We start from the raw sequence: 14,067 nt of genomic DNA, 5'->3' as shown, positions 1-14,067 counted from the left end.
CCACTCCTCTATTTGGAATCCACAATTGGACTTCGGTGTTTTAATCACGGCGGGGCTGGTGGTGGGCTCTGTTTTGAGAACCTGCTACTGTTAAGCAGCCTCACCCTGCAGTCAAGTCCTCTGACTGACCTTCTCCTGACCTAAGTGTGACTATGCACTCCTTTCCCTCACCTGTGTGTACAGAGTGTTCATGGGCTTGAAGTTGAGATGGGCTAAATTTGACACCTTGCTTTGCACTTGGCTTGTTTCTGCTAAACCCATTTAAAATTCTCATCTTATAGAAGTGCCAGGGCTGTATGTGCCATCATAGGATTGAGTAAGTGCGTTCTTTAGTCTATCAATCACAGCATTGATGAAAACCCCAAACACACCTGGCCTCACCTGCCGCTTGCAGGGCACCTCTGCCATGGCCTTCTCTCCAGACTGCAGCTGGGAAAAGCTCACTGCTTTAAGATCATGACCTGCTGGCGCTCCTCTCGTGTTGCTCAAAGTGCAGCCTGAGAAGCAACTGTCCCAACAGATGCTCCTGGACAAAGGGGTGCCTTGGTCAGGGAAGCTGGGGGCATCCCTGCATTCTCCACCCTTTCATGGGGCTACACAATGCATGTTAGCCTTAGGACTGGTGACTTTTGTGAAGTGGTCCAGGGAAGAAATTCTACGCAATTGGTGCCAAGTCATTCTTAACTCACACAACCCCACATAGGACAGAGCAGAAAGCCTGAGGATGTTCAATGGCTGGTTGTTCTGAAGGAGATCACCTGGGCTTTCTTTCAAAGCATCTCTGGGTGAACTTGAATCTGCAGCCTTTTGGTTAGAAGTCAAGCACGTTTTACACCATCGTTGGACTTGAACAGCAAACAAAGGCATTCAATTTCATTTCTTCCAGCAGCATTCTCAAAGGGCCCTGATGTAAGGTCCTGGCCGCTAACTGCAAAGGCAGCAGTTGGACCCAGTGGTAGGATTCAGCCAGTTCCCACCCGTCCAGCAGAACCAATACCAAATATTTTGTTGAGTTTTGTGGTTAAAATGGTTCTTGCTGATGTGAAGATCACAAATTTACATTCCTTTCTCTTTTTTCAATATTCATCTGTGTAACAGAGTGTTCTAAGCACCCGTAGTAGTGTTCATCCCGTCCATAGGTATAAAACAGTATACGGAGCTAGGCTTATAATTTTTTATTGATTTCATAAAAAGCATTATACGTTTGATGCAGTACTCCATTTTTCCCCCTTGAGTTTGTTGCCTCAGTAGACAAATGTATAATGGAAAGAGAAAAAGTACCTACAACCAGAGGGTGACATGTTGACATTCATTTCAGCTCTGCGTTGTGCTCCAAATTCACATGAGCTATTATGAGTGAATTATGCAATTCCTGAAAGTGCTCAAAGAGCTGAAAATAATATCAGAACAGTTGCTGCGAGTTCAGCAGAAGCAGAAAGGGGTTTTTCAAAGATGAACATAGTATGTTCAGAGAAGAGAAGTCGCCTGTTTGTAATACATCAAACACAATGACTATTATCTAATTGTCCTACCGCTGAAAGACTGGGATCCTGCTCCTACAGTGAAAAGATGGTGAAGGATAAATCACACAGCCGATGATGCTCAGATAAAAGAATATTGCAAGTGAGGATGCCAATCAAGAAGCAATATGGAAATACCTTAAATAAAATGTTATTGTTTTTGTCAGGTATTACTTAACGTTTTTCTGCTAATATTTTAAAACTCTTTCTCATAATAAAATCTAGTTTGGTGTGTCTCTTTTATTGTTCTTATTTCAATATTAAAACTATGAAATAATAAACCACTTTTTTGGTATATCTGTTTTCCATACTTAAAATGACTACTTGAATGGCAAGCTGGTTGTTAAATTATTTGAATCCCACCACTGCTTGGAACCCACCAGCCTCAAGACAAGGCCGGGTGCTTTGCACAGCTTCACAGCCTCGGAATCGCCATGGGGTAGTTCTACTCTGCCGGGCCGGCTTGTTGAGTTGAAGCCGCCTCAATGTTAACAAGTCATTTTGGTTTGGTTTAACCTTATGCATAGTTACTGGTAACAGAACCATTTTATTGGGTAATGCCTAGTAAAATCCCCAGGAAAAAATGCTTTAGAAGAATACTAGTAGTAGGCAATCATTGAGTACTTATGCTTTAAAAGCAATGTTTTAGATGCTTTCTACACATCACTTCTTGCAATCCTCTTGCCGTTCTACTGAGAAAGCAGAAAGCCCTGTTACAGAGAAAGCAGAAAGGCACAGATCTGCTGGCGCACTGACTCAAGGTCACACAGCTAACAAATGACAGGGCAGGGATGTGATCCAGAGAACTAGGCCCCTCCCTCCCCCCTGTGCATGTGGAGAATGAGGGATGCATTCAGACGTGGGAGACATTGTCAGCCCACCACCACGCCAACGCAGCGATTGACTTATATAACGGAATTAGTGATTTCTTTCTGCTGTTGTGGCTCAACTTTATTTCTCCAGGGATATTTAGAAACGTTAAAGGAAAGAATGGAACAATATAAGGGGCCGGTGGCTGGAGAGAAAACTCCGCTTGTTTCATTGCTTTTCAGCCAACTGGGATCCTTGGTTACAAGCAAAGGTTATTTGATTTAGTTTTTACTTTTAAGATAAGCGGATTGTTTTTCTGTTGAATTTTAGCATCTTCCTCTTTAGAATGACCCCTCACTGGGCGATTTTATTTTTATAAAATCCAATTCTTAAATGTTATTTGTGTGCATGTGATCCTTTATTTTGCCCTTTCTTTCTGCTTTGCACTGTCATCCTTTAATAATCTTTAAAAATGCTTATTGCAAAAATATAGCTAGAGCTCAATTTGCCAGTTCAATATCGTCCCTATATATAATTGAGTGAGGTCAATGACATCAGTCACGTTACTCAACCCTTATCAATAGCCTTTGCCCAAATGTCCATTCCCATAAACAGAAATGCAATGCTCCTGGGTAAAAAAGAAATCTCTTCCCTACTCCTCCTCCCTCCTACCCCCGATAATCACTATTACCCCCTGGCCTAATCTGTAGCCTTCTTATTTGTGCAATATTTGGCCTTTTGTGATTGTCTCATTTCTCTCGGCATCCAGTTTTCAAGTTTTTCTTTCTCTTTTCCTTTTGTTTTAAGGAGTGGTGAGGTTGGTATCTGGTTTGGGTTTTTGCGTGCATTGTTTTCAGTTCGCATCCCAATCTGATGCTGGGTCTTGCCTCCTCCCCAGCGGCTGTGGTGGTGACCAGACACAAATCCAAGGAGCTGAGTCGCAAGCAGAGTCAGCAGCTGGAGCTCCTGGAAAGCGAGCTCCGGAAAGAGATCCGCGATGGTAGGCTCCCGAATTGTGCTTGTCAGAAAAGAAGTCCTATTCTTATTATTGTCATTCGTATTAAACTCTTCAACAGAGAGGGCCACAGTCATGAGAAATGTTTGTATCATGGGAGACAACTGAACAACGGGGCCTGGACCTGGCTGTGTGTTTCCCTTCAGCTCTTCTCTGCAGCCAGCCAAGAAATTATCTATTGTTTCTTCTGTGATGAAACCCAAGGTCACCCTCTGACTTAGACAAAACAGCGTAAGATCTTATCCGTTGTTTGTTGAGTGAAAATATTGCTCTGGGGTTCTGTGTTGCAGGCTTCGCTGAGCTGCAGATGGATAAATTGGACGTGGTTGATAGCTTTGGAACCGTTCCCTTCTTGGACTACAAGCATTTTGCTCTGAGAACTTTCTTCCCGGAGGTAAAAGAGCATTGATCATATTGCTAAGGTTGAGCCTTGAATAATAATGAAGGTGCTGGTTGCTGTTGTCCAAAACGGTGGTTGTGTTTCTAAGGCAGCAGTGGAGAATGTGCCTGGTACCAAAAAAAAAAAAAGCTTATGCGTGAGTAGAGTGGGAGGAGGATAATAATTCATTGCACTGATTAGGGTCTAAAGCAGTGATGGGTCACTGGCCAATACTCTTGGTCCAGGAACAAAACCCTTCGAGGGGCAGGGCTTCCAAGTGGTGATTTCGACTTTATTTCACTGCCAGGGTAGAACAGAATTTGTAGCTTGGAAGCGAGAGAGTTTATTTAAAAATCAATAAATTGTGGGCCGGCCAATTTCTTGGGTTTATCTGCATGACTTACCTTGCAGGTGCTAGATTAATCCCTATCACTTCTCAATCGGAAATGAAAAGTACTACCAGCCGGATGGGAGGGACGTAGACAGGGCTAGACTTTGAGTTGATAATAGGCATTGATAGCGGGTTTGTGGTTCTCTTCAGCAGTTATTCTCTAACTGATCCGTGAGTATCATCCTCATTCAGTAGGGACAACTGCGAGAAACGATCAATGAATTTGTTCTAGATCTCTGAGGAGGATCTACTCAACCCTTTGGGTTTTCGGTCTCACCTATGTTCTTCGGACACCTTCATTTTCTCACCCGCTCACTCATCTGCCCTCCTAAGCCTCGGGCGAGGTGCACTCATGTTCCACATCATCACTTCCACCTCCCAACTCCCAACTCCACCAGATGGCCCTGCGTGTCCAAAACGGGTAGCCACGCAAGGCCCAACCTCGGGGGCACGTCCTCACCAATGGTCATAGGTAGAGTTATATTTCTCAGCAAAGCCCCCCACATCCCTCCAGGCCAAAGGAAAGCATGGATCCCCCTTACCAGAAGCTTTGCAGGTACTCTTGGCCAGAAGCCTACAGTCCAGAATCTCAAACCCAAGCAGGAAGCGATTCCCAGCTTCTCTATAACCCTAGAAGTGGACAGCGTGATATGTGGTGCTGTGGCTAGAGGTTGGAATACCTCCATAAAACACCCACCATGTGTGTGTGTGTGTGTGTGTGTGTGTGTGTGTGTCCATGCCTTAGTAACATAAATCAAGATGGCTTTAAAGAAGGCTTCAGCCTTTTGCCCTTGCAAAGTTGTGCTTTTGATTATTATTAGTTTAATTCAACTTGTTCTCAAAGAGTGCTAGGCCCCGAGACTTGCCATTTGTCGCCTCTTCCATGCTTAGGGCAGAACACCGGGGCAGCGAGGTGAGTTCCAGTCAGGATGACTGTGCTAAGGCTGCATCACGAGTCCTGTTTCCCTGCTAGCTGAGATCAGCATTAGGGATTTAATAGCAATACCATAACAGAGATTCATCCCATCAGCATGAGCACAGTGTGGGCTTTTATAGCTAATGACTGCCCTTGAGTGCTGAACAGAGTCATCTGTGGCCTGAAAAAGAAATTTCCCTATTTTCCAAATTCAGTAATCAAGAGCAAGATAAAGTAATGCACAGAAAAGGCGCACCGTTGCAAGTAGAATGTTTGGAGGCGAGAAAAAAAAAAAGAGGAAAATCACAGGAACAATACTGTCTTATTTTAGGAGACCTCAAACTGATTAAACTCGGAGTTAGGTATCATCTTGAAAGGTATGATGGTGAAGTCAGATGGGATATCGTTAAGGGGAGGACCCAAGCAAAACCAGCTTCAATTGATCAGAAGGCTATCAAGAAGACCCAAGTCAACAGGAGTTGATACTAATGAAGAAAAGATATGGACAAGAGGTGGATATATTCCATTATGGGCAGTACCCATCGAAATTCATTCAAGGCAGTAGCTGAGTCTTTATCATAATTAAGCCCACCACAAAGGCTTGGCAGTCCTCCACATTGCAGTTAATGAGCTCCGCTGCTCACTGAAAGGTTGGAGGTTCAAGTCCACGCGCAGGTGCCTTGGAAGACAGGCCTAGCCGCCTTTTTCCCCAAAGCAGTCCTTGAAGATCCTGTGCAGCGCACTTCTGCCCTGACACACAGGTCAGACTGGACTGCATGGAAACAGTTTGCCTACAAGTTGACTAGGAGCCAAACCTTGCAGGCCTTGGGGCTTCAGTGATGGCGGACTCGAGTGATCAACACGCACATAGAACCCTGACGTCCCCGAGGAAAGTGACCTCCCAGAGGGGTCGCTGGTCCCCTGATTCGTGAGCCTGTGGATTTTGGCTTTTAAAGCCTTGCTTCTTTTTATTCTATTGACTCTTAGTCCTGCTGAAAATAGGAGAAGAAACAGGGTCAGTGAGCATGTAATTTCCTTGCAGAGGGAAGTTTGACTGGAAGGAAGAAAGAGCCTTAAAACCCAGGTCGTCAGAGTGCATTTTCTTATTTAAGATCAAGAATCAGTCCGTTTAAACGGCCTATCCACATGAAGTTGGTTCAGATGATATCTCTCTCTCTCTCTCTCTCATCTCTATCTATCTATCTATCTATCTATCTATCTATCTATCTATCTATCTATCTATCTCTAGTAAAAGCAACCCCAGGGCTGATATCCCTGTTTATTATGAGGGGAGAGTGTGGCCAAAATTGTTTGAGGGCTTCTACTGGTGCTAATGAATTTTAAACAATGAAGCCAAAATTATCTTCAGGAGAAACTTAATTTAGTAAGATACAGAAGTGGCCCAAAGTTTCGAAATGAAAGCGAGATAAATCTGAATATTTGATTTTCTATTTTTGCTCTGTTGACTCATTTAAAGTGCTATTCAAAACACTTTTAAAATTTATTCCCATCTGAAAGAGAAACCTCAAATTTAAAAGTTTATATTGAAGCACGACAATGCACTGAGCGTAAAACCATGTATTTTTAGAAGCCAGTGGAACCGTATCATTGTCGTCTAGTTAGCCCTCTGAATGTTGTGAGGTGCCCTGGGGTCTGTTCTGACCCCTAGCGACCCTGTGCACACTGAACCAAACACTGCGCAGTCCTGCGCCATGCTCACAGGGGTTCCTATGCTTAGGCCCCTTGCTGCAGCCGCTGTGTCAGCCATCTTGTCAAGGGCCTTTCTCTGATTTGCTGTCCCTCGAGCTTACCTGGAATGATGTCCTTCTCCAGGATCGGGTCTCTCCTTACAACGTGTTCAAAGCATGGGAGACTGAGTCTTATCACCCTTGCCTCCCGGAGCATTCCGGCTGCGCTTTTACCAAGACTGCTTTGTTTGCGGTTTTGTGGCAGTCCATGGTACTTCCGATAGCTTCACCTGCACCGTAACTCAAATGCATCCATTCTTCTTTGGTCTTCCTTATTCAGTGTCCAACTGTCACGTATGTATCAGGTGATTGAAAATACCCTGGCATGTGTCAGGCGCAGCTTAGTCCTGAAATAACTTCTTTGCTCTTCAACACTTGAAAGAGGTCTTGTGCAGCAGATTTACCCAGTGCAAGGTGTCTTTTGAGCTCTTCCCTGCTGCTGCTTTGAGCGTTGTCTGTGGATCCAAGCAAGGTGAAATCCTTGACAAGTTGAACCTCCTCCCTATTTATTATGATATTACCTATTGATCTAGTTGCATGGATTTTGGTTTCCTTTACATTGAATTGTAATCCATACTGAAAGGCTACAATCCTTGATCTTCATCAGCAAGTGCTTCATGACCTCCTCGCTTTCAGCATGCAAGGTTGTATCATCTGCATATTGCAGGTTGTTAATAAGCCTTCCTCCAACCCTGATGCCGCTTTCTTCTCCATATAATTCAGCTTCTCTGGTCATTTGCTAGCCTACAGATTGAATAAGTATGGTGAGAAGATACAATCCTGCTGCACACTTTTCCTGATTTTACACCAGGCGGTATTCCCCTTTTCTCTTTTCACAATTGCCTCTTCATTCATGGAAAGATTCCACACGAGCACCATCAAGTGTTTTTGGAATTTCCATTCTTCTCAAGGTTATCCATAGTTTATTGTGGTCCACGCAGTCGAATGCCTGTGCACAGTCAATAAACACATGTAAACATCGATCTGCTGTTCTTTGTTTTCAGCCAAGATCCATCTGATATTAGCAATGATAGCCCTTGTCCCCAGTCCTCTTCTGAATCTGGCCTGAATCTCTGGCAGCTAGCTCCCTGTCAATGTGCTGCTGTAACTGTGGTTGGATGATCTTCAGCAAAATTTTACTTGCATGTGATATTAATGAGATATAGAATATGTTATATAACGCTGTATCTATAATATGAGCGTTCTATTGGGTCACCTTTGTTTAGGATAGGAACAGATATGAATCTCTTCCAGTCAGTTGGCCAAGTAGCTGTCTTCCAAACTTCCTGGCATAGATGAATAAGTGCTTCCCGTGCTTCATCAGCTTGTCGAAACAATTCAGTTGGTATCCCATCGAGTCCTGCAGCCTTGCTTTGGCTAGTGCTTTCAGTGCAGCTTGAACTTCTGACTTCAGCACCTTCGGTTCTTGCTCGTTCACCATCTTGAAATGGCAGTGTTCTTTTTGGTCCCGCGACCCTGTGGATTCTAACTTCTTTTGACGCTTCCTGCATCATTCAATATTTTGACCATAGAACCTTTCGATATTGTCGCTTGAGGTGTCAATTTTTTTTTCTTTCGTCTTTCCGGTTAAGATACGCTGAGTGTGTTCTTCCTTTTTGCTTTTCTAACTCTAGATCTTCGCATATTTCGTTATAATAGTTTACTTCATTTTCTTGAGCTGCTCTTTGAAATTTTCCGTTCAGCTCTTTTACTTCATCGTGGCTTCCGGTTGCCGGGGCTACTCTGCTCCACAGCAAGCTGCCGTCTCTTCGGACGTCCAACTTGGTCTTTTTTCTTCCTTCCTTTCTTTTCTTCCTTCCTTCCTTCTTTCTTTCTTTCTTGTCTTTTTAAGGGCCTTTTGCTTTCTTCATGCATAATGTTCTTGATGTCATCCTACAGCTCATCACGTCTTCTGACATTAGTGTTCAATGAGCCCAATCTGTCCTTAACTTCTTGAACTTAATCTAGGATGTCCTCAAAGTCACATTTTGGCTCTTTTAGACTTGTCTTAGTTTTGAGTCATGTCACATCAGCAAAGGAAGGCCGTGAAGGTTGTATTCCCACAGGCTTTCCTCAGTCCATGTCACTATGGTCCAGTCAACCCTTCTTTGAGGAGGCAGCACTTCCTCAGTCGTATCTTGGGTGCCTTCCATCCTGGGGGCTCATCTCCAGGCACTGTCTCTGACAAGGTTCTGCTTCACCTCATGCGGGTTTCAGTAGCCGATAATGTCTCAGTGCTATCCATAATGGGTTTCAGTAGCTAGTTCTCTGAAGGGGACAGCCTATTCCTTCAGCAGCATCTGAAGCTCTGCTGAAATCTGCTCGCTTTGGGTTCCCCTGCTAGTACTGGAAGTACAGCATCACAGCAACACGCAAGCCACCGCAGTACAAAAAACTGGCAGACAAGTGGTGGAGTTTGCCATCCTTAGCGATAAAAACAATCGTCTTAGCAGAGAGCCCTTACTGTGCCCTCAGTCATTCTGTTTTTCCACCGAGGTGATGAGGTGGGAATTAGTGTTATCCTTGTTTTATAGATGAGGAAAGGCAGGGAGGTATAGGAACTTGTTCAAAGTCACATGACCAGTAGTTGCTGGGATCAACTTCGGACCCCAAATAGTTGGTCCCCAGAGTCTACACTTTTAACGGCCCCACCCAACCACCGCTCTGATCAAGCCGCATCCTACGTATATCCTCCCGCTAGCTAAGGCCCTCGTGAAATTTTACCAACACGCTTCCATGTTTATCCTTAGAAGACAATTGCTTGAGCAATGGTCTAAACAGAATCTTCTTTCACAAACACTTGCTTGTGCTTTTGACTCAGTTCTTTAGCCTCTGCGTCCATTCTCTTCAAGTGCCGATGCCTTCACCCACCACTGCGTGGGATCCATGCAGTGAGAATGATTCTCGGAGACTCGCAGAACTCACTGGTGTTTCCTGAGGGCTGAATAATTATTTATTATGTATCGCAGGCTATGCAGCAAGCAACAACCCAGGGGCTTCTTGGATTAGCAAATAGTGTCTCTGCTTTATGAAAACGGACTTGGATATTATAACAAAAGTACACTCTTCATTTCCTTTGGATGTTATGAGTAATAAAAGTGTCTCCTTCCTCTCAGTCAGGTGGCTTCACCCACATCTTCACTGAAGATATGCATGTAAGTCTATACCTTTTCATTTCTAGCCCAGTGATGCATAGTGTTACCATTGGCATCATCATCTCCATTATTATCACTTTGAATTTTTAGTGTGCATTTTTTTTCTGGGAATCATGATTTCAATATTGAGTTAAGTAATCCATTGTCTTGGAAAACCCATTGTGGCTCTACTATTTTTAACTTCAGATTTTTATATGCCACTCTCTTAGCTTACACTCCTGCATGTTCCAGGCTTCTTTCTTCTTCTTTCTAGAACAGAGATGCCAAAGACAAGAATGAAAGTCTCACAGCGCTGAATGCCCTCATTTGTAACAAAAGCTTCCTTGTGACTGTCATTCACACCCTCGAAAAGCAGAAGAACTTTTCCGTGAAGGACAGGTATGTCCTGGTCTGTGTGGAAAGCCAGGAGGGAGAGGAAATAACAGCTCCACTGAGACTACACTTCCCAACCACTAACCTCACAGTCTGCTGTGAGCCCGCACTGCCCCAGACGCTGGTTCCACTGCAGCACAGCTGCCACGACAGGTCATGCCACCACAGCACACACACGTGCATGAGGGGAGCCCCGTGAGAACCCCAACCCCCAGGAGAAGACAAAACATAAGTTCTTCATCAAAATGCAGAAGTATTATTTTCTGTTTTAAAAACACCCTTTGAATTAGGGGAAGGTATTGACTGCTGGCTGCCTACCACACGGCTCTTAAGTGCTGCCCTAAAGTTAACATTGGTGGGTCATGTTTGGTTTGTTTGTTTGTCTGTGTTTTCATGCTCAGGACAGGGAGGCATGGGGCATGGGTGGAGGACAGGGCATGGTTAGGGCAGTGGAAAGATTCAAACTATTCAAACAATTCTGGCCCAGGCTCTAACTGAGGACACACATTTTGTATTACTTGTCAAAACCCACAAGACTATTTACAACACCAAGAACGAGCCCATGGACGTGTTCGCCCATTCGAGCATGTCCTTGTCAGCTCATCAGTGGTAACGAGGGGACGGCAGGAATGCGGGATGTTAACAGCAGGAGACGCTGTGTGCAGACTGGGGAAGGAGATGAAGCGGGCTCTCTACTTTCTGTCCAGTGTTGCTGCAGAAGTGAAACTGCTCGACATAGTTCATAAAGTCTATTAAAAAACAATGCGCTCAACAGGACAAAGCACCCCCTGCCCAGAAATGCACATGAAAACAGCCGTCAGCTATAAACCGGACCTACGCCCTATGGTTAACCAGGACTCTCTTTTACCCAGGTGCCTGTTTGCCTCCTTCTTGACCATTGCACTGCAAACCAAGCTGGTCTACCTGACCAGTATCCTGGAGGTGCTGACCAGGGACTTGATGGAGCAGTGTAGCAACATGCAGCCCAAGCTTATGCTGAGACGCACAGAGTCGGTGGTGGAGAAGCTCCTCACCAACTGGATGTCCGTCTGCCTCTCTGGTTTCCTTCGGGTAAGTGTCACCTCCGTCGGCTGCCAGGGGGGCAGTGTCAGAGGTAAGACAATAGGTGGTTATTTTTAGCCGACGCTGCTTTCTCTGCCAGGACAAGTCGCCGAGCTCCGGGGTGTCAGCATTTCACTTCTAAGAGTCTTGGTCCTTCTAGGGCACTGCTCCAGGGGAAGCAGAGATCGTGTTTCCGATCACTGGCCTGTGTTGTTTGCCGGTGAGCCAACTCCAACTGATGGAAGCACCCATGGGGGTCAGAATCGAACTGCACTCCAGGGGGTTTCAAGACCATGCCCTTTGGGAAGCAGATCACCAGGCCTTTCTTCTGAGGTGCCGCTGAGTGAATTTAAACCATCCACCCGGCCTTGAAATCAGGAGAAGGTATTCCCTTCTTCGTACTGCTCTAGCTTACTGAGAATGCACAGAAACACCCGAAGTTGGCATTGGTGGGTGTTGGCTATGGCTTGCTGACAGTAGTGGTCAGAATCTCCCTGACTGCCATCGAGTCATTCTGACTCACGGCAACCCTGTAGGACAGGGTAGAACAGTCCCTGTGGGTTCTGAGACTGTCACTCTGTACAGGAGCAGAAAGCCTCGTTTTCTTCTTCAGAGCAGCTGGTGGTTTCGAAACGCCGACCCTGAGGTTAGCAGCCCAATGTGTAATCTCTATGCCACCAGGGCTCTGATCAGAATCTAGACATAAAAATAAGTCAACAAACAAACAAACAAACAAATAAATAACAATGGAGCACAGGATTGAGTAGGAGTTAGTAGTCCAGCATGAAAGAAAGACGGCAGTCTGCTTCCAGAAAGAAGGCCAAAACCCAGCCCAACAGGGGAGCGCCCCATGCTCTGTGAGCTCCCTGCAACGAACTCTTGACAGGAGCAAGTAGCTTCCTCTTTCTCCCAGGGCTCAGCAGGGGGAGGTTAAGCCACCAAGCCCAGCACTTAGCACATGACACCCCCAGGGCTCCTTCCGTAAAGATCAAACCCCACTGCAAAGAATAGATAGGGGTTCCAAGACTGCCCATCTTTGCAAGAGGAGATAGCCTCATCTTTCTCCCCAGGAGCAGCTGGTGTGTTTGAACCACCAACCTTTAGGTTAGCAGTCCAATGCTAACCCGACAGTGCCACCAAGGCACGTATCAGGCAGGTCCTACTCCATCCTGCAGGATTGCTGTGAGTCAGCCCTACAGGTGGCTGCGCTAGGGGTAAATAGTCCGGCTCTCTGTACCACTCAGGGGTGCCTGCAAACTGGCTGTGTGAAAAGGATGCCCTTAATATTATGGGAGCCCTGGTCCATTTAAGAGAACGTCCTTAATAGAGGAGAGGGAGTGCTTCAAATGCTGAAGAGAACAAACTGTTTTCAGGTCCATTTGAGAAAGCCCCATTTACCTCTCGAGAGCTGTCCGCTAATTACAATCCATTCCAACGTGTCACTCCACTGTCATGCAGGGCCTGCCCCGTGAGCACATTGTCGTATGAGTGCGGCCGTAAAGGCTGGATGCTTAACATCTTTGCGAAGGTGGACTTCTGTAGGTGCCAGTGGTCAAGTAAGAGCTCACTGTTGGCTTCCCGCCTCGATTTCTCCATGTCACTAGCGGTGGGTCCCCAGCCAGTTCCTTGACCTATCTGAACCCTGCCTGCGTGGCCTGCAGAAGGGGAAGAAAAAGAAGAGGAGGCAGAGCAGGAAGATGATTTAGGATAGTGCTGAAGTGCAGACAAGAAAACGCATGCAGTCGCTTAACACAGAGCAAGCACTCTGTCAATGCTGGACATTCTGACTATAAAATATGAATATGAAAATAAGGGTGAACCCAATCTTGCCTCAGGCCTCCGAGGGCCCTGGGACGGAGGGTCCCACCCTGCTTTCATTGTACCAGCCATCCAGATTCCAGGGGAGCTACATGCTGTAAGTGTGTACTGGTAGCTAGTTCTGAAATCGAATTAAACCGTGAAGAGGACACACTGCCGCGCCACAGGTTTTAGCAGTGCTGCTGAAGTCAGGTCCAAATGCAGCACTTTAAATCGACTGTGTTTAGTTTAATGGTTAATGCAATCTTACAAGTAGATGCGCAACATTTTTTTTTTACTAACTCTTCCTCTCCCAAGGCAATACCCATTTATTAAGATTAATGAAATCTGCCTTCTTTTCTGTTTACTTGGTATAAATCATCATACGCTTTGGGGAGGTGTTGTGTAGTTATTTCTGGGCTAAATTTTTTTCTTTCTTTCTGTTTTTTTTTTTTGGTTTCTCACCCATCACCATTTTCCACAACTGCTTCTAAGCAGAGGCAGTGCGACCCTAACCAAGTTCCTTAGCATCTTGGTCTCAAAAGGCTGCCCACCAAGGTCTCAAAAGGCTGCCCACCAAGGTCTCAAAAGGCTGCCCCACCACGGTCCCACGGCATCGTACACTGTGTTGGTGGTGCCCAGTAATCCGCATTTTAAACAAGCTGATCCAGGTGGTTCTGAGGTGCCCTGCCCTGGAGCACTCTGCGGTCGTGGAGAGCACTGGGCTGGGAGTCTTAGTTAGGACGATCAGATTCCCCAGCTCTGCGTCCCTGAGCTTGGCACAGTCCATCTGGCAGCATTTTCTATCTACTGAATGAAGGCAGGGTGGGGTCCTTGGTTTTACATTCCTTTCTGGCTCTTTCTCCTGGGATCTTGGGATTCTGACTCGGAGCTTTCACAGG

General features: G+C 45.6%; 1 protein-coding gene across 1 annotated transcript in view; it reads left to right on the top strand.

Annotated features, from left to right (window-relative positions):
- The window catches only part of PLXNC1 (plexin C1), a 207,800-nt gene that overhangs the window by 135,590 nt on the left and 58,143 nt on the right, over positions 1–14,067 (top strand). The window contains exons 17-21 of the mRNA XM_045291393.1: positions 3,229–3,330; positions 3,636–3,739; positions 9,896–9,934; positions 10,188–10,312; positions 11,179–11,377. Of these exons, the coding sequence (XP_045147328.1) occupies positions 3,229–3,330; positions 3,636–3,739; positions 9,896–9,934; positions 10,188–10,312; positions 11,179–11,377 (569 nt within the window). The remainder of the gene's footprint in view (positions 1–3,228; positions 3,331–3,635; positions 3,740–9,895; positions 9,935–10,187; positions 10,313–11,178; positions 11,378–14,067) is intronic.

The sequence above is a fragment of the Echinops telfairi genome, unplaced genomic scaffold (genome assembly GCF_000313985.2).
Source record: "Echinops telfairi isolate 266 unplaced genomic scaffold, ASM31398v2 ScPeMD7_2;HRSCAF=8, whole genome shotgun sequence".
In the NCBI taxonomy this organism is placed as follows: Eukaryota; Metazoa; Chordata; class Mammalia; order Afrosoricida; family Tenrecidae; genus Echinops; species Echinops telfairi.
The sequence above is the reverse complement of the archived record's forward strand: the minus strand, read 5'-3'. Positions and strand labels throughout refer to the sequence as shown.